The sequence below is a fragment of the Pongo pygmaeus genome, chromosome 11 (genome assembly GCF_028885625.2).
Source record: "Pongo pygmaeus isolate AG05252 chromosome 11, NHGRI_mPonPyg2-v2.0_pri, whole genome shotgun sequence".
Lineage (NCBI taxonomy): Eukaryota > Metazoa > Chordata > Mammalia > Primates > Hominidae > Pongo > Pongo pygmaeus.
In genome coordinates this window covers 48,564,306-48,586,061 of record NC_072384.2, presented here as the reverse complement: position 1 = coordinate 48,586,061, position 21,756 = coordinate 48,564,306, and the positions used below count along the sequence as shown (strand labels likewise).

General features: G+C 39.9%; 1 protein-coding gene across 24 annotated transcripts in view; it reads right to left on the bottom strand.

Moving 5' to 3' along the window:
• The window catches only part of LYPD6B (LY6/PLAUR domain containing 6B), a 180,065-nt gene that overhangs the window by 41,992 nt on the left and 116,317 nt on the right, over nucleotides 1–21,756 (bottom strand). For 17 of the 24 annotated variants that reach the window (XM_054478007.1, XM_054478005.2, XM_054478008.2 and 14 more), the window contains one exon: nucleotides 18,737–18,808. The exons of the other annotated variants lie outside the window; for them this stretch is intronic. In XM_054478007.1, coding sequence (XP_054333982.1) covers nucleotides 18,737–18,808 — 72 coding nt within the window. The remainder of the gene's footprint in view (nucleotides 1–18,736; nucleotides 18,809–21,756) is intronic. 24 annotated transcript variants of the gene reach the window in all.

Below are 21,756 nucleotides of genomic sequence, written 5' to 3'. Positions count from 1 at the left end.
AGGGACTACACACAGCCTGGCCTCAGTCACTTTGTTGTTTGTTGTCAGCTGAAAGGACAGAATGTTCAGGTAGCACTGTTCAGTTTCACAGGGGTGGGGGGAGTAAAGTGATAGGAAACTGACTTTTAGTTAATTTTGCACTGACCTCTAGATCACAGTGGTGGATAAGATGTTGTCTTTATAATACTTTAAAATAAATTTCTAAAAGATGAAAACCAAATATGAAAGCCCTGACATTATTGGATGGTGATAGAGGAAAGAACAATGGACACTGTTTATATGCTGAATCCATATGGAAACGTTGTGCTGGAAGCCTAACTGCTTCTCAGCCTGAGTATTTAAACCTCTGGCCCCTAATGGAACACGAGTTATTCTTAAGACTTAGTGTATTTTAGATTTAATTGGAGTCAAGGATATTTTTCTCAGATCCTCAACTTAAGAACTATTAGGAACTGTTTAACCTGAAAAAAAAATACTTCTTGGAGTCTCAATTTTCTCATCTATAAATCAGGACAGTAATACTTAAATGTTAGGGATATAGTACAGAGTAAATTATAAAAAATACAGTGAAAATTAATTAAGTACAAAGTGTGTTTTACAATGCCTAGCATATAATAAGTGCTCAATAAACATTACCTTACTTCCAGTTCTATTCACTTTCAGTAGTAAAAAAAAAAAAAAAAAACTCTTGCAGAAGGGATACAGTGCCAGGTTGTGTAAGGAGAAGATGCAGTTTGAGCTTTCTTGTTGTTTGGGCAGCAGATTTCATGAACCACCATCAGTCCTATAAGCAGGCTCTGCACATCGCCTGCTAAAGTTGCTCATTGCCGGGAATGGATAATGAAGAAGCACCTGGCAGGCATGAGATTTGCTCACAAAGCATTAGCCATCTACTCCAATCCCTTGCAGATCCCAAAGCACAGCATCCTGCTGTCGACTCCCAAAATGTTGGGCCTCTAAGCCAAAAATCAATGTATGAGTTGTTTCATTTCCCCTGGTAATTTACATCCATTTTCTTTACAAAAAGCAGTGCTACTGGCTGCCAAAGAAACAAGGTGAAGGGGAATAAGAGACAGAAGGAAATAGCCAAATGGGAGCAGAGCTAAGGTAACCAAATAAACATCTCTCTTTACTGCCAAGATACTAAAAACATAATCCCAGCCAGCTTTGTTAGTTACCACCTTAGCCACACGGCTACATATTTGACGGAAACAGAGATCCAACAATGGAAAAATAAAAGCATTTCCCCACCAAATGAGTAGCTGGAAATGCATTTGAAGAATGGCATTGGGATGTTCCAGGCTCTCTCCATGTAATGCTAATCAAATTTACCCAGTTCACGTGCTTGGGGGCCATTTCTCTAACCACAGATGCTGCCAATTCCACCTGCAATCTAAAACCCCAGACTGTGCATTTGGTTCCTCAGTTCTCCACAATAATAACTGAAACACCATTTTTCATGCCCTACGGAATGCAAACACAGCTGAATTGATCCACTTCAAATCTTCATAAACAATTCAACTGAGGATGAAAGCAGGTAAGACATTTCAAAGTAAGGATGTTTAGATGACCAGGGACATGGGGATGGTGGGTGTGTGTATGGGGAGAGGCACTTTTTAGCAGTTATTACTGGTTTAAAGCATAGGTGCTAGTCTAATTTTAAAGTTTGTCAGGTATGCATTCTATATGGCTGCATGGGACGTCTTTTAGAATCAAATCCACTGCCTTCTGTAGTCTTTGGGGTGGCTACCATGCTAGCATGTAGATGGCCCTCAGGCAGGTCTTATCAACTGCCTGCAGTCACCTGTTTAGCCTGATGACCCCACCAAAGTAAAACATCAGACATAGTTTGGAAGTCTGTGAATCAAATGGTTGAGGAAAGGGCAAGAAAGTCAGTAGATAACATGACCACGTACAAGCCACAGGTCAGGGGTTAGGACGTCATGGGGGCAGGCAGAGGGGTCTTTGCAGGCATTTGGAGTCCAGCTCCAGACAACTTATCAATTGAGGTTTTATTCCTTTCTTACAATACCCTGCCACACTTTCTGAAACTAATGATCGACTCCTTATTCTGTAAGGCCCAGCTCAAATTTTACTTCCCTTGTCCTGAGCTCACCAGGTGGTTGTCTGCTCTCTTGGACATATCTTTACTGGGTATTATTTACTCTCTTATGTTTATAAAACTCCATCTTTATTATACACAAACACACACATCTGTGTGCACATACGCACATACAGTCACATGCCGCCTAATGATGTTTTAGTCAAGGATGAACAGCATATACAACAGTGGTCCTACAAGATGAGAATGGAGCTGAAAATTTCCTATCCCTTATTGACTTCGTAGTCATAACATCGTAGCACAGCGCATTGCTAATGTGTTTGTGGTGATGCTGGTGTAAACAAACTTACTGTGCTGCTAAGCACAGACAATTAAGTATAGTACATAATACCTGATAATAAATGACTATGTTACTGGCTGATGTATTTACTATATTTTATTATTATTTTAGAGTATACTTTTATTTATTTGTTTTAAAAAGTGAACTGTAAATAGCCTCAGGCAGGTCCTTCAGGAGGTATTCCAGCAGAAAGCATTGTTATCATAGAAGTGTCAGCTCCATGCATGTTATTGCCCCTGAAGACCTTCCAGTGGGACAAGATGTGGAGGTGGAAGACAGTGATATTGATGATCCCGACCCTGTGTAGGCTTACACTAATGTGTGTGTTTGTGTCTTAGTTTTTAAGACAAAAGTTTAAAAAGTAAAAAAAAAAAAATTAAAAATTAAAAATTTTAAAAATAGAAAAAAGGCTGATAGAATAAGGATACAAAGAAAAAATATTTTTGTATATCTGCAAAATGTGTTTTAAGCTAAATGTTATTACTTAACGGTGAAAAAGTTAAAAATATTTCAGTTTATAAAGAGTTACAGTACACTAAAATTAGTTATTAAAAAAAGAAAAATATCTTTAATAAATTTAGTGTAGGCTAAGTATAGTGTTTTTAAAGTCTACAGTAATTTCCCAGGCTTTCACATTCACTCACCACTCACTCACTCACCCAGAGCAACTTCCAGTCCTGCAAGTTCTATTCATGGTAAATGCCCTATACAGGTGTACCACTTTTTATCTTTCATACAGTATTTTTATTGTACTTCTTCTATGTTTAGATATATTTGGATGCCCAAATACTTTCCATTGTGTTACAACTTCCCACAGTATTCAGTATAGTAACATGCTGTATAGGATTGTAGCCTAGGAGGAATAGACTATACCATATTTCATGGGAGTATAGTAGGCTATACCATCTAGGTTTGTGTGAGTGCACTCTATGATGTTTGCACAATGATGAAATTCCTTAATGATGCATTTATCAGAATATATTCTTGTCATTAAGTGACACCTGACTACATACACACACACACACACACACGAGAGAGAGAGAGAGAGAGAGAGATGAAAGAGATTATGCACAGAGTATTATAATTATATATCTCTTCCCTTCGCTAAACTATAATTTTTTTTTATTTCCAACTCTTATCTTAGGTTCAGTGGCACATGTGCAGGATGTGCAGGTTTGTTACACAGGTAAACGTGTGCCATGGTGGTTTGCAGCACAGATCATCCATTCATACAGGTATTAAGCCCAGTATCCATATTCTTCCTGATTCTCTCCCTCCTCCCACCCCCCAACCTCTGACAGGAATCCAGCAGCACATCAAAAAGCTAATCCACCATGAACAAGTAGACTTCATCCCTAGGATGCAAGGTTGGTTCAATATACACAAATCAATTAATGTGATTCATCATATAAACAAAACTAAAGACAAAAACCACATGGTTATCTCAACAGATGCAGAAAAGGCCTTTGATAAAATTCAACATCCTTCATGTTAAAAACTCTCAATAAACTAGGTATTAAAGGACCTTACCTCAAAATAATAAGAGCCATATATGACAAACCCACAGCCAATATCTTAATGAATGGGCAAAAGCTGGAAGCATTCTCCTTGAAAACTAGCACAAGACAAGGATGTCCTCTCTCACCACTCCTATTTAACATAGTATTGGAAGTTCTGGCCAGGGCAATCAGGCAAGAGAAAGAAATAAATGGTATTCAAATAGGAAGGGAGGATATCAAACTATCTTTGTTGGCAGATGACATGATCCTTTTTCTAGAAAACACCATCATCTCAGCCCAAAAGCTTCTTTAGCTGATAAGCAACTTCAGCAAACTCTCAGGATGCAAAATCAATGTGCAAAAAGTACAAACATTCCTTTACATCAAGCTGAGAGCCAAATCATGAATGAACTCCCATTCACAATTGCCACAAAAAGAATAAAATATCTAGGAATACAGCTAATCAGGGAAGTGAAGGACCTCTTCAAGGAGAACTACAAACCACTGCTCAAAGAAATCAGAGACGACACAAACAAATGGAAAAACATTCCATGGTCATGAATAGGAGGCATCAATATCATGAAAATGGCCATACTGCCCAAAGCAATTTATAGATTCAATGCTATTCCCATTAAACTATCATTGACATTCTTCACAGAATTAAACTACAAGGTTTCTGAAAGCAGGAACCATGTCTTGTAAACTGAGTACTAGACATGACACTGAACATTTCATAAATAAACAAATCTCTGAATCAATAAATAAAGGTATAGATTAAGGTGCAGATAAGTAGCTGGTTTGTAAGCAAATAGAAAAAAAGGAAGTGATTAGTTAGGTCCAGGATGTGTATCATAACATAAAGTCAAGCCAAACAAATCTCCCTTCTTTTGTGACATGGTTACAAGATATTACAAGATATCACAAGATATTACAAGATATTACAAGATATCAGTAGAATTCCATACACAACCTAGATTTTGGCAAAGCAATAAATAGAATATTCTATCCTTAGGGAAATGATAGCAAATTATAAGCTGCCGAATAATTTTTTTTAATAGATGAGTCTCAACCCTAAATGTGCTAATAGTATCCTGTGAAACTCTGTCATTTATTGTAGTTAACATTTTTATCAATTACTTGAATGAATGAATTACTTGAATGAAGATAAGAAGACATTTTATCAAAGTTACTGATGGCACAAAGCCAGGAATGGCAGTACTATGTTTCATAGCAGAATCAAGATGCAAAAAAAAAAAAGGCCTGACAGACTAAAGCATCAAGCTGAAATCAACAAGATGTTAAATATAAACTTATGGTTCAAATAATCAACAGAACAGGCAAAGAATAACCAAGACCTTGCTAGTTAGCAATTCATCTATATGAATTATAAGTAATTACAAACACCATGTCTTTTTTTAAAAAAAAAACACAGTAATAGTGCTGCTGCTTAAAGAAACTAATGCACAACTGAACCTCATCCTGAATCAAACAAAATTCTTCTTCACAATTGTATTAGGGTTTTCCAGAGAAATTCAACCCATAGAACATATATATAAATATGTGAATATATATACATATATATACACACATATATATAAGCATATATATATATATATGCTTATTAAAAGGTATTGGCTTATGATATCAGAAAGGCCAAAAAGCCCCATCTGCAAGCTGGAAACCCAGGAAAGCTGGTGGTATAGTTTGAAGACCTGGAGAGCTGGGAGCTAATGGTGTTGATTCCAGTCAGAGTCTGAAGGCCTGAGAACCAGGAGCACTGAAGGCAGAAGATCCATGTCTCAGCTCAAGCAGTCAGGCAGAGAGAGCTAATTCAATCCTCCTCTGCCTTTTCCTTCTGTTCAGGCCCTTAATGGACTGGACAGTACCCGCCTACAGAAAGGAGGGCCATCTACCAATTAAAGTTTAGCTCATCTCTTCTAGAAACATCCTCACAGACACAGCCAGAAATAATGTTTTACTAGCTATCTGGGCATTCCAGACCATTATGATGAGTGTGATCACCACTGGAATATTACATCCAGTTCTGATTAGGAGGTCCACAGAACAGATGTCCTGGTTGTACCACTGAACAAGGCATAATCACATGCTTCATCAACTCTGACCTGAAATCACCTCTCCAAGAAGAGCTTTGCCCTTACAAATCCACGCATGTGGTCGGGTAGGTTTTGAAGCCCATGATGACTGGTCTGAAAGAGGAGATCCTGCTGCTGATACCTTAATGCAAGGAGGGTGATATGGTTTGGCTGTGTCCCCACCCAAATCTCATCTTGAATTGTAGTTTCCATAATCCTCACATGACATGGGAGAGACCCAGTAGAAAGAAATTGAATCATGGGGGTGGTTATCCCCATGCTGTTATTCTTGTGATAGTGAGTGAATTCTCACAAGGTCTAATAAGTTTATAAGGGGCTTCTCCCCCTTTTGCTCATTCTTCTCCTTCTTGCTGCCATGTGAAGAAGGACATGTTTGCTTCCCCTTCTGCCATGATTGTAAGTTTCCTGAGGCCTCTCCAGCCATGCTGAACTGTGAGTCACTTAAACCTCTTTCCTTTGTAAATTACCCAGTCTCAGTATATCTTTAGTAGCAGCATGATAACAAACTAATACAGATGCATGTGGAAAATGAGGAGGAAATGAGCCAAAAGGGCAGAGGGTAGAAACCAGGGGCCTGGGAGCCACAAAGCAGGGTGCTTGAATTGAAGACATGCAATTCAGGATGGAGGAGAATCACAATGCCATGGGATCTCACATAGATCATTGGTTTTTATTGTAGATCCTGGGAAAGAAACCACAGAGCAAATTTCAGTAGTAGAGTGTTTTCTCCCTAAACCAACACAACATCTTCAGCAGCATAGCGCCAATGTTCTTACATCTTTAAATAGTGGAGAAGAGCACTGAAAAAATGTTTTTCTTACTCAAAACCTTTCCCTGCCATCCATATGTTATTGTAAACATGTGGCCTTTCTTGAGTCCTCCTTTCCATATACTCCTTTCCTCTCCACCCATCCCACTCACAGATATAAAGTAACAACAAGAAAATAGGCTGTGGATATAGGATTAAAAAAAAAAAAATCAGACTTCAAAAAAAAGCTCTCACGTAAGGAATGAGAAAAACAGAATTCCTATCTTTGAGTTATAAAAATTGAAAGGGAAGGGGAATTTTGCAGACCCAGAAAGTGATGAAATGAAGAGAAAGACATCAAGTCTACCCAAAAGGTAATAAAATATTTTATTTGTTTTTTGATTATGAAAAAGAAAATAAATCATTAAAATGACTGTCAGAATGCCTCAAGGAGAAGGGCATGGAATAGGACTTGGCTATAAATGTTGTGGAGAGTAATAAAAGACTTGGTGTTGTTTCCTTAGCATTTGCCTGGGTTGAGCCTTCCTATTTCACACAGGAATCGCAGGCAGTGGTAAAGTCAATCCGCTCCCGGGCACACATTATTGCCTTTCCATTCAGGCCTTATCCCAGAGTCCCAGAGTGGCTGCTCCCACCTGCAACCAGGTCCTATCTCACACTGACCCAACAGGACATGCTGTCAAACTGCCAGGGCTTCAGGATCACCACTTGTTTTATTTTCACAGCTACTAATTATTTCATATATGCCTGCTTATAAAACATTTATTTTTCTTAGTTCTCAGGATTCAAGATGAAGAAGATAAAGTTCCTGCCCCAAGGAGCTCTGTCTAAAGTCTAAAGGGCCTGGGATTAATTCTGTGTAGTTTAATGATGTATTTCAAGTGCCTGAAGACAGAGAAAGGTGACAGAATAGCTGTTAGAATAGTGACTGTTGGTTTTATTTAAACCTAGGAAGGATTAGTTGGGAATTTGTAGAAAAAAGGTAGGATTTTCTATTAACCCACAACTTACATTCAGCATTCTGCCTTGAGTACTTTCTTTTGATTTTCTACACGCCAGGTTTTCCCATAAACCATGATGTTTCAAAATACAGCTCCTACTCAAAGCTATGTGTCTCTAAATCTGTAATAAATATAAATATTGAGACTTTTGAAATAAACTAAACCTTGAAATGAACTGAACACACATGCCCATCAATATTGATTTCTATAACTACCCATACATCCAAATTTAATCCAGGACAATCCAGTCTCACATTTGTCTCCCAAATCAGGCACAACAGGACCTAAGAATAGCACAGAGAACAGTGACGTGATAGAAGACAGATGGTATTTGTAAAATGGAAATGACTCCAGCTGCCTTTCAGTAGTCCTCATCTATGATGGCATATGTCAAGTGTGAAAGCCCTCTCAGCACTGTCACAAGAACAAGGCCTGAAAAAACGTTTACTAAAATCCACCATGAATACTGAGTGGTTAACATGCAACATGACTATGCAATTACAAGCAAGAGGTACAGGCAAATAGCTATCCATTTTCATAGCTGTATCTTTGCCCTTGTGATCAACCAGACTAGCTGTATCATCTGGTCACTCATATAATCATTCTGTACTGACCATTAAGATGGCCACTTTTGGCAATAGTGACCAATACAATTTCTCAAATAGAGACATGGTTGAAGACCTGGGACTGTGAAATACCTTTCCAGAAGGAGCCACAGCTTCCATGTCCAAGGCACATTTATAGAATTCATATTACTAAACAGAAACCTTGGCCCTAGACTCCCATTGCCTGGAGATTTTTATTCAGTGGAAATCAAAATGCACCAGCCTGGATGACTCAGGGGGAGTGGTAATGATGGGATGAGTAATCGTTCTCTTGAAGTTGCTAGTTAGGATAAGAACAGTTGTTCATTACCTGACGGGACAGGTTTCTCAGCCTGGCAGGGAACAGAACAAATAAATCAATGTCGCTTTCCTCCCTAACATCTTAAAACCCTGTATTTAAAGTCTGCATTTCAGCTCACAACTCCAGGAAAACAATCCCCAGAACTATCCATCTGGCCTCTGGTGATAATAGGGATTGACTGAAGATAGGTGAAAAATGGAAGAGAAGAGATTTGTAACTTTAGTTTCAGGAGAGAAATCCTATGGGAACACTAGCTGGTTGTCTCTCTTAGGTCACTCCCTTGGTTATTTTAGGAATCCCTTGTATACAACTAATGCAGCGTCTTTTTGAAACAATCCAAACACATATGTTGACAAGGAATAGTAAAAGCCTCTAAAATGGCAGTCCAGTTTAAAGACTGGACAATTGAGAACCTTATCCCCTTCAAGGTCATGCTCCAATCGGACTTCCAGAGTAACACTTCCTCCTGTTTAGTCAATCAGGACTACCAATGCCTGCCAGCTTTGCTTTTTAGTAGGTTCAGTTAATTAACATGAGTTTGCCTTTGGCTTTTGCTAACATTGCCTGTTTTGGGGAATCAGTGATGCCCAGAAGGACATGAGTGTGATGTGTGTGTTGAAGATGGACAGGTGAGAGACAGCTGGGTCTCTCACCTAGACCCCCAAGAGTGGGTCCATGAATGAATTAGGGTATTTCCTAATTAATCTGAATTAATCATTTCCTAATTAATCTGAATCTCCTTACCATTTCCATAGTGCATTACTCTAATTTACCGTTTTTGAGGGGATATGTTAAAATACAGTTTAATTACAAATGAAGCACTATTTAAAAACCTATAGAAAATACACTGATTTAATAGATGACAAGTAACTGTCTACATAATTGTTGCCCATTAGAGTTCTGTTAGATAATACCTAAATAGGCTTATACCACGTGTGATTTTGGCAACAATCTGTTTGGGTATCCTGCTAAGGTCCCAAAGTAAACTTACAAAGACTTGACCACACACTTGATCAAAGAATACCTGAGGCTTAATGCAAAAGAGAAGCTAGGCCCCTATGATCAGAGTGTGTGCTGCAGGTTATATTATTGTCCAAACACATTCATTCATCGTCTATCTGGTGGCACCACACTGGTGGTTACATAGATCTGCCATCCAGGAGTAACAACCTTTACGCTTTTTGTTCTAGCAAGACCTACATTCAGAGAACAGGCATGGGAAGACACAGCTGATAGCAGACAGAACTCAATATTCACAGTTTAAATATGGAAATGACCATGGTGAGAACAGGCAAATCATGCATGGGCTTGTCATATTTAGACACAGGAGAGGTTTTCATCTCCATTCTACAAAGACTTCCCGAGGATGAAATTTCAAGGGCAGCTTAAGGTTAAATTTGGAATGTGATGCTTTGGTTGGATTGTTGACAACAAGCTTTAAAGAAGGTGCCACTGAGAATTATGAGAACGTTGCTAAAGTGGCTGCTACTGTGGACTGGAACCTGACAGGCGCATGTGCAAATGTGTAAATATGCCTTTAACCATTCAAAGCACCATCCCCAGCTCGTCTTCCTCACCAAGAGCCAGCCTGAAAAAGGTGTTTTTTTTTTGTTTTGTTTTGTTTTTTTGAGACAGAGTCTCACTCTGTTGCCCAGCCTACAGTGCAGTGGTGCAATCTCTTGGCTCACTGCAAACTCCGCCTCCCCAGTTCTAGCGACTCTCCTGCCTCAGCCTCCTGAGTAGCTGAGACTACAGACAAATGCCCCTGCGCCTGGCTAATTTTTGTATTTCTTATAGAGATTGGGTTTCGCCATGTTTGCCATGCTGGTCTTGAACTCCTGACCTCGAGTGATCCACTTGCCTAGGCCTTCCAAAGTTTACAGGCATGAGCCACCACACCTGGCTCAAAGGATCTAATTAAACTAAAGAGCTTCTGCACAGCAAAGGAAACTACCATCAGAGTGAACAGGCAACCTACAAAATGGGAGAAAATTTTCGCAACCTACTCATCTGACAAAGGGCTAATATCCAGAATCTACAATGAACTCCAACAAATTTACAAGAAAAAAACAAACAACCTCATCAAAAAGTGGGCAAAGGACATGAACAGACACTTCTCAAAAGAAGACATTTATGCAGCCAAAAAACACATGAAAAAATGCTCACCATCACTGGCCATCAGAGAAATGCAAATCAAAACCACAATGAGATACCATCTCACACCAGTTAGAATGGCAATCATTAAAAAGTCAGGAAACAACAGTTGCTGGAGAGGATGTGGAGAAATGGGAACACTTTTACACTGTTGGTGGGACTGTAAACTAGTTCAACCCTTGTGGAAGTCAGTGTGGCGATTCCTCAGGGATCTAGAACTAGAAATTCCATTTGACCCAGCCATCCCATTACTGGGTATATACCCAAAGGACTATAAATCATGCTGCTATAAAGACACATGCACACATATGTTTATTGTGGCATTATTCACAATAGCAAAGACTTGGAACCAACCCAAATGTCCAACAATGATAGACTGGATTAAGAAAATGTGGCACATATACACCATGGAATACTATGCAGCCATAAAAAATGATGAGTTCATGTCCTTTGTAGGGACATGGATGAAACTGGAAGTCATCATTCTCAGCAAACTATCGCAAGAACAAAAAACGAAACACCGCATATTCTCACTCATAGGTGGGAATTGAACAATGAGAACACATGGACACAGGAAGGGGAACATCACACTTCGGGGACTGTTGTGGGGTGGGGGGAGGGGGGAGGGATAGCATTGGGAGATATACCTAATGCTAGATGACGAGTTAGTGGGTGCAGCGCACCAGCATGGCACATGTATACATATGTAACTAACCTGCACATTGCACACATGTACCATAAAACCTAAAGTATAATAATAATAACAATAAATGAATAAATAAATAAATAAAAATAAAAATAAAAAATAAATAAATAAATAAAAAATAAAAAAACCTCTTTCTATGTTTATGATTGTTAAGCAATCATCGTCACTGCAAAGAAAAATATAAAAAGAAGGGGCTTCCACAGACTTTCAAGTATTGTCTTTCCTGCAACACTGGTCATAAAACCAAAAAGAAAGGGGAGCAATTAAACCCAGAAATCCTAGGGTGAGTCAAAATTGCAGTGATTTAAAGGAATTGCCACATCTGAAACATCCTCTATGGTGATAAGGTGAATAAAACCTCCCTTTCAGGAAGCAGGATGACTTACTCATGCACGTGAGGACCCTGTGGTGAACCACAACTTTCTGAGCCTGCTTCCCCACTGTCCCGGAAGACCCAGCTGTCTCTCATCTGTACCTCCCCACACACATACCACACTCACATCCTTCTCCTGGGCACCACTAGTGCCCCAAAATAGGCAATGTTAGCAAAAGCCAAAGGCAAACTCATGTTAATCAACCAAACCTCCTAAAAAGCAAAGCTGCAGGCTTTGGTAGTCCTGATTGACCAAGCAGGAGGCAGCAAAAAGGACACTGGTAGGTTTGCCAGATACATCACAGAAAGCAATTAAGTTTATGGCAGGGGAAAAGCAGCTCCAAAGCCCCCTGAAACAAAAGACGCTTCCTGCCTGTGGTCTGCTCTGGGCCATTCTGTCATAATGGCAGGCTGAGCTATTCAGCTGCAGCAGCCAACAGTAAAACACTGTTTGGAGAGAGAACCAGCCCGATCTCTACTGCAGAGACCTGCCTGTCAGGTTTTCATTTCTATGACAGTGGATAAACTGTCCCAGCTGGTTTGAATAAGAAATGAGGAACGTGAGCATCCACAAGAGAAAAAAAAAATACTTAATGCAGGAGAAGATTATAAACTCTTCAAGATTAGTTGAAGGAAAAGATTACGAAGGTAACAGGGTTTCCACTGGTATGGGGAAAATATCCCTAGGATGTCATGGGTGACAGGCAAGAAAGCTGTCCTGAGAAGTTTTTGGTGTGGGAAGGTGAGCAATGATGGAAGGGGCGGGGCAGTCTGCAGCCTGGGTCTCCCTAGTCCCCGTCCTGTGATCTCTCCTTTCGGGTGGGGCCATGCGTGTCCAGATTGCCCATTTTCCAGCTCACATTCTAGCTGGAGTCCATATTAGGGTGAACACGCAAGTTCTCATGAGTGCAAAGTTGTAGCAAACACTCTCAGTAGCAATGGAACAGACACTGATGCCAACCTGAGCCCACATAAGACGATGAGGGTGTCAGAAGGAGGCCAGTTGTAGAGTCAAGAGACAAGGATGGGATTTAAGGGAGATAAGATGCTAGACAGCCAGAGTGACTTCCCTTAAGCCTTAGATTGGCAGTCTCTCCCCCACTCCATAGCTAAATGGAGAGTGAGATATGACCATCCTGGAGACGCAAGTCTAGTCCTGGCTCCTAAATGTGTTCCATGCCCCTCAAACAGAAAGGGTCCCTAATTTATAGATTAGAAAACTGAGGCACAGAGACGTTAAGTAACTTCTTATTGTAACTCATATTGGTACTATGAGCCACTTTATTCGTGGCTACAAGGGTGACCTCAAAAATGTCAGCAAAATTCGTCATTTTTCTTAGATAAACCACCTGTTCTACCTGGACATTGGACTGAATTGAGTTCAACAAACCCTAGATTAAAAAGACTATCAACCCACCCTTTCCTTGGGATAGTCCTTAAACAAAAAGCTAAATAAACACAACATTTTTTTCTTTGGGGCTAAGTCTTTTTGAATACTTGAAACCAAAAAATAAGAGGCTATCTGAAAGGTTATAGAGGGCGTTATTAAATATCCTCATTCTTCAAATGCCTGCCAACCAAAGAGAAGAATAAGAACGCTCTACCTCCACCCCTACCCCCAGGAAATACCGCTGGGCTCAGGAGAATTACTCTGTGTTCCATGGGATAATGAGTGTCTTTATTACATCTAATTAGGGTCTCCTATAATGTGACAGAACCATTTTTGGTCACTTGGGTGTACCCAGGAAGGCCTAGCAACCATCTCTAAATAGCCAATCCTCCTGTCTCTAGAAAAACCACACAGTCCAAGACAGAATTCTGCTAAGAGTCAGGAAGATGTAATTTCCATTAACTCGAGAAGCATTAGGGTTAACATGCAGACTCTGAAGCCTGACCTCCTGGAGTGGAATCCCAGGTCTACCACTCAGCTGTATGACTTCGAGGGAAGTTGCTTAACCTCTCGGTGCCTCAGTTTTCTCACCTATAAGTTAGGGATAAAAATAATACCTATTCATAAGATTTTGTAATGACCAAATGAGTTATGATCTGTAAAGGACTCCATATAGTGCTGGGCATATAGTAAAAACAATATTAGTGCCTGCTTGTGTTGTTACTAACTTTATTATATTCTTAGGTACATTACTGAAGACCTCCACTTTCCAGACTCCTCTCAGATGGGCTGACAAGGCCATCCCTATTCCAGGATTTTTAAATGACAAAATAATTTTAAAGTAATTTCAGATTGCTTTTATAACAGTTAAGAGCCTGCAATAAATTTAAAATGGCCATGAATTCTTTGCAGCTACTCCAAGTTAGAGGTGGAGTCTATTTCCAATCCCCTCCCCTTGAATCTGGGCTGGTCCTATAGCTTTCTTTGACCAACAGAATGTGGCAGAAGAGAGGCTATGTAATTTCTGAGTTTAGACTTCAAGTTTATAGTTTTTGCTCTTGTCCTCTTGCCAGAAAGTTCTGTCATGTCAAGGAGGCTGAGCTAGCCTATTGGAGGGGGAGACCATGTGGCAGAAATGAGTCATCTCAGCTGAGATCCCCTAGATCACCTAGCTCCGAGGTACCAGCTGAGCACAGGGGTATGAGTGACCCCAGGTGAAACTAACAGAAGAACCACCCAGCTGAGCCCAAATGGCAATGTTAGCAAAAGTGCCCAAATTGCTGACCCACAGAATCATGAGCAAATTAAACAGTTGTTGTTTTAAGCCACTATGTATGAGATGGTTTGTTGTGCAATAGATAACTGATGCAGAGCCCTCACTGATACAAATGAGGCTTTATTATCAATAGTATTTCAAACACACACACATAAAACCAGGCCACTTGCCAGCAGGTTTACCAACCATCACAAGGTGTTTCCAAGCTCTTATCTCACCCACCTAGGGCCAGTGAGGCAGCACATTCACTTGGAAACAGCTAAGACCAATTAGTGGTCAAATTTGGGAAGATGGAGGCAAGCTTTCAGCACCAAGGTAGGGTGCCAAGTTAGATCCTTGTAGAGGGATATTGTGGGAATACAGGATTTTGTTTGTTCCTTTTAGTCTGCAATAGAATACAAAGCCAGAAATGCCTGAATTTGGCTTCCTTGGAAGCAGTGTTATTCCACAGGTCTTGGATATTGCACAACAGTGTGGGTAGACACCTTCATGGCATGAGTCAGAAAATTCAAGATCAGCATCACTAAGGGAGAATCAGGGGAGCCAGTCGGAACAAATCATGTCATATCCATGGTCCAGATATATGGCTCCAAGAATGCAGGAAGCCCCGAATGCCTTCATGTTATTCTGCTGGTAAAAGCAAGTGAAGGACTTCAGGATATGCCACTCCAAAACACACTGTATTAGTGTGATTATTTTGAGCTGAAGGCATTCGAAAAACAGCAAATGCAGAGAGAGGCTTTCTCTGAGCTCCCCTTATCTGCCTGAAGACAGACAGATGCTCCAAAAGAAACTAGGTTGTCATCAATTCCCTCCACAGAAGTTTCATCAACCAGAGGAGATTAAATCTTATCACAGGTAAGGAAACTAGAACACACACCCCACCCACACAAACTCTGTCACAAACTACCGTATCTCTGATCTATTCTTCTGAGGGCCCATTCATCTTCCCAAAAAATCATTTACTCTTCTTTTAGTTGCCTACGTCCTTCCTCCTCTCTCTCCTGCAAAGAGAATATATGAGCTCCTAAATCTGACTATGTCTTTGGATATTCACTTTTTTTCCTATGATGCACTCATGCATATAATAAATTTGCATACCTTTTCTCCTGTTAATCTGCCTGTTGTCAGTTTATTTCATAGACCCAATTGTTGACCCCACAGGTTAGAGCAAAAGTCTTCCCTTCCCAAAACAAGAGAATGATTACATTCCAAGCTTTGATTTTACTGTGACCTAAGCAAAAGGTTACTTCACTCTAGGACACAGGGGGAAAAAATAGCAAGTTCCATAAATCAGTGTTCCCTCACCTGTAACATGAGGGAGGAACTGATACCCAACTTTACAGGGAAATTACTCTGAAATACATGATGAGAGGATCTGGAGTCCTCATTTGTTATAAACAAAGCTAACACATTGAAATGGAAACAATCTTACTCAATTATTTGACAAGCTGGACAGCCATGATGCTAAAGGTTCTTACACAAGCCCGGTAGCCTTTGTCTGTGCATTACTTGTTTGTTCTTCTGTTTGTTGATTTCATACCTTGTACTATCTATTTTGTGGGTATATCAGCATGGAGGAAAAAGTTTGTTGAGGGTGCAGAGGCGGGAATGGCAAGAATTATATAAAAGTAAGACACCTCTCCTTCTTACTTACACCTCTCCAGCTTACAGGTCTGATCATCTTGAAACACAAAATTCCCTGCTTAAAGCATCTCAGAGTAACTCCACTGAGCCCAACCAAAATTGCTGCATCTATTGAAACTCCTCAGGTTATGAATCAAGAGAGTTCAGAAAACTCCTGACTGTGTGGAATTACAGAGCTGATGAGATGTTCACAGATGAAGATGCCATAAAATAAAGTAACTTACAGCTAGTTTTGGCACAGAGCTGAATCTGGGCTCCAGGCAAGCAGGACTCCTGCCCCACCCCCACAGAGACCCCTCTCAACATGCAAGGTATTTAAAATGTGAGGGGATGCAGGCACCCCACAATTCCAACCCAGTTGCCCAGAAAACAGAAATTAGCTATCATATATGGTGAGCAGAAACTCCACACTTATCATATAGGAGCAAGTCAAGGATATAACTTCTTGTGGAGTAGACTTAAGGCTCTCTAACCACACACATTTAATAGAGTACTCAGCAGCCATTAAAATAGGCAAAAGCACAAGAAACGACTTGTGTTACATTTAAAGTTCAAAACTTAGGTACATAGAGACTATGTGAAAAAAGTAAATACAAAGGGGAAAACAACAGCAATATACACTAAAGTGTTCATGACTACAACGGGCACCTTTTAAAATCGGGTGATTTTTACTCTTAAGTCTTTCTGCTGTTCTCCATAGGCCAAATATGCTTTAACGATCTTGAACTACTTAAATGCTCTTGAATTTTTTGGCTACCTTCATGCAGAAGGATAGCTAGAGTGTCAACAGTAGGTGGTGGTCAGGGCAAAAGGGAATGCGAGCAGGGGCGAGTGTGGACATCGAGTAAAGCACAGCCGTAAATACTCCACATGGGTTGGCCCCATTCAGTGCTGTTCAATGGGTTACATCCCAGTTCTGCCACTTTTTAGTTTGTCTAACTTTGGGCAACTTACCTAATCTCTTAGGTAAGCCTCAGTTTCCTCAACTGTAAAAGGTGGATATTAATAGACCCTTCCTTACAGGAATGCTGTGCAGATTGAGTGAGAGAATGCATGCAAAATGCTTAGGGTGTTGCCTGGTAGACAGTAAGAACAAACAAATGTTACCTGTAGTGATGGTGGTGATAGAGATGGTTAATAATAGAGTTACATTTTATCACCACGGTGATCATGATGATGATGATCCTGACACTGTTTAACACTGTTACTAACAATGAATTACGTTTCTTTGCTTTGGAAAATGACCCAATGTTCCCATATGTCTTATGACTAGACCGTCATTCCTCTGATCTTCATGTCCTTTGGGTTTCTTACTAGCAGATTCTTAAGTTGAAGTTACAGCTCCCACACCACCCAATATGCCCTGGGGAAAAGAGTGATGATAATATACAAATTCCTGCTTGTTGTCTTGGGCCTTATTAGGGTCATAAAATGTTATCCATTTAGAAAGGCATCTTAGTAGATATTTTACAGAATTCTGCTTTGTACTTGAAACATATAATTATCATTAATAAACACAGGTGCTAATAATTCAATCTGCTCTTTAGGCAAGAAACAGGAACATAAACATGGCCCTGGCCAGATCAGCTCATAATCTTAGGCAATTTCCTTTGCATGTTTCCTCCCTCTCTTCCAGCCATCAGACGCAAAGTGGGAGGCCTGTTTGACAGGCAGAAGGCCTCTGGGCTGGTAGTTGATAGCATTGATAGCCAAGAAGAAGACCATGAGACAACCAGGCCCAGTCCCTGAAGCCTCACACAGGCATTCCTTGGCATTTGCCACCTGCCCTCAGAAAAACCAGACCTCTGATTTGATGTCTTCACCCAAAAAAACAGAGTCAGGCCTGACACACTAAACTGGTCAGCCTGTGCAGTAAGCACCACACCTAAAACCAAAAGACAAAATGCATCAAGTAAAAAGCAATCATCAATTAAACACATAACTTTCAATGTGCCCACGTCCATCTATGCTGTCTCTCTTCTTCGTCGGGGTAACACTCTCGTCCTGTTTTAGATCAGTAAATATTTTCTAAGGCTTAACATGCAAAGGTTCTATAACTACAAATGCTCAATAATTAGTGCACACATGTTCTAAGTGTATTCGGCAATGTATTTCACTTAATGCAGACACTTTTGAACATTGCTCCACATCCCCGATGCACCCCCTATCCGTCACTCAGAAGATTACTCTGAGGAAGTTCTGTTTCAGTTGACCAAATTAGCTTCTGTGGTAAGCAGAGAAGTCTTTGATCTACCAACCATTCGCTGAGCATGGGGACTTCCCTTTTTGGTTCACCAGAATTGTAACTTAAGCACAAGCCAGGCTTCCAAACCGCAGGATCACAGTGAGCAGTGAGGGCTTAGGATGGGAAGCCTGGCAAACTGCCAAGGAGATGGGAAAAAGACGGGGTCCCAGGACTTTCAGGAGTCCATTCCCAACAACCTAACCAGAGCTCCCAAATGAAAAGCCGAGGGCTGTTGTAACAGCTGCCATTCTTACCTTGAGAAAGAGAATGTGGTTGTCAGGCTTCTCTCTGTAACAGTGAAAAGGTTTGCACTCAGAGTAATCAGCCTATACCAGAGATAAAAAAGATAAGGTAAGAGCCACTGCTGACGATGAGTAACATTCTTGAACAACTGGAATGTTTTTTTAACAAAAGGCAGGTTTCCGGATGTTTGGAGACGTTTCAGAATAGAACAGCAATACAGTCAATTGAACAATATCAAATGCATGAAATCCCTGGAATCAAGTCAAGGTGGGGCCGTTAACATTACAGAGAGTGTGAGCTAGCATTTTATTAACACACACCTGGGCCCTGTCTAATTAAGAATGGTAATAATTGGTGAAATCATACACCTCATCACGTCCCTCCACAAAAATGGCTGTTTACCAAAGAGCTGGCAGAACTCTCTATAACACTGGCATATATCAGGGTATTTGGCAGGCCATAGCATTCACACATTCAACACATCCACAATGAAGACTCTGTGCCATTTAACCTGGTTTGGAAGACAGCCCTACCAGCTGATGAAATAATGACAACATGAGTCTTGAACCCAGATGAGGAGGTGGGAGGGAATTGGAATGTTTCCCTATATGCATTCAAATAAGCAAATATAAAAGACAAAAATTATGCCCAATTTTAAGAAAATTCTATTATATATTTGTACCTTTTTTTTGTAAGAGATGGGATCTCACTCTGGCCCAGGCTAGAATACAATGGTATGATCATAGCTCACCGTAGTCTCAAATTCTTGGGCTCAAGCGATCCTCCCACCTTAGCCTCTTGAGGAGTTGGGACTTCAGGCATGTACCACCACACCTGGTTAATGTGATAGCTAATTTTATGCATCAACTTGGCTAGGCTATGGTGGCCCGCTGTTTGGTCAGACATCAGTCCAGGCTGCCAAGAAGGTATTTTTTAGATGTGATTAGCATTTAAATCAGTAGCTTTTGAATAAAGCAGATTATCTTTCATAATGTGAGTGAGCCTTATTTGATCAGTTGAGGCTTTAAGAGAAAAGACTGAGGTCCCCCAAGAAGAAATTTTGCCTCCAGCCTCTCTTTGGACTCAAGATTGCAACAATAACTCCTCCTTGGATCTCCAACCTGGTAGCCTGCCCTATGAATCTCATACTTGCCAAGCCCCACAATTGTATGAGAAAATTCCTTAAAATAAATCCCCTTGCCCCTACTCTCTCTCTTTCTACACACACACACACACACACACACACACACACACACACATGCACGCACTCATATGCTCTCTCTTGGTCAGGGTTCTCTGAAGAACCCTAATTAGTACTAGTATGCCATCTAATTTCAAAAAAGAATGGTTCATTTACAAAACATATATACTATGTAGAGAAGACAACATAAAAAGAGGCTGTAAGAACATGAGAAAAAGTCCACAGAAATGTATGTTGTAAGGTGCTAAATTATTACTTGATGTGGTTCAAAAATTAGGCTCTGAGCATGCTAGTAGCCAAAGCAAAGAAGAAAATAGACACACTATGGTCACATTGAACAAAATATAAAATACCATACACATACTCCTCAAGAGTGTTAGCTTTGTGTCATTGAGAAATTTCTTGCAAGGTGTTAACCTTCCCTACCTCAGGTAAATTCTTAAAGGATCCTTTATTATCCACATTTGGGGAGGAAGAGGAGAGTAATTAATTAACAATGTCTCTAAGTATACAGAGTAGGGGGTCTCCTATAATGTCTTCTTACTGCATCCCACAACATGAAATACGACACCAAAGTACAACTCACTAAAGTGATCTGGCAAGGAAAAAAAACACATAAAAATCTGATTATCTGGCTTGATCCAGGGATAAAAGTTAGAATTTCTGGAAAAACTAATGAACTCTATATCCTTTGAGATATTTTCCACAAATGTTATTATTTCTTCCAATAAAAAGTTGGGTAGGAATTGGGCTACAACTGTCTGAGACTACAGTCCTGGCAACAGCCTGGAGTAGAAGTTTTCTCTATTGCTGATTAGTAGCAAATCCATAGAAAAACTGCCCTCAGGCAGGTTTTTAAGCCTACGTAATATATGTTTAAGGAATACAAAGTTTAAATTTTATATGTTTGTATGTGTATAAGTCTCAAATATGCTTTCTGCATTGAAATCAATATTTTAAAACTTTTTTATTATGGTAAAACAAGCATAATAAAAAGTTCATCATTTTAACCATTTTTAAAGTGTCTAATTCAGTGGCATTCAGTACATTCACAGTGTTGTATAACCATCACCATTATCCATTCCCGTAACTTTTTTGTCATCTCAAACACAAACTTTGTACCCATTAAATGCTAATTCCCCATTTCCTCTACCCCCAGCCCCTGGTAACCTCTATTCTACCTTCTGTCTCTTTGAGTTTGACTATTCTAGGTATGTCATATAAATGGAATCATACAATATTTATCCTTTCTTGTGTCTGGCTTATTTTACTTAACACAGTGTTTTCAAGTTTCATTCATGTGGTAGTATGTATCAGAATATCATTCCTTTTCATGGCTGAATAATATTCCATTGTAAGTATATACCACATCTTGTTTACCCTGGAATCAATTTTTATATAGTTAATTCACCAAATAATTATAGAGTACTTATGGTGTGAAAAGTCTTTTTAAAATATTAGCTACATTCTTAAGAACCATGTATAAGAGGTAGAAGAGCTACTCCACAAGAAACCAGTTAATTATACAAATCCTAGTTTCAGAATCAGTAGTAGCAGCAAGAAAACAAAAGTCTGTTAAATAGTTTTTCTTCCCTAAGGGTTTAGTAAATCTCCTCACCCCAAACTTAATTAATGTTCTTCATATTTAAAGCTGAAGCGAGGCTACAATATCCCCTGCTATGTGTAACTCTTCATACCATGTGCCTAAAGCTTAGAATGTGTCATTCCTGACCCCCCACCCAGTGATAATGAGTTTCTGTCAAAAAGCTGATGTCAAGAAGTCAGATACTGCAGTAACCTGAAGCATTGGTTTCTATCCCTGCAGGTAAA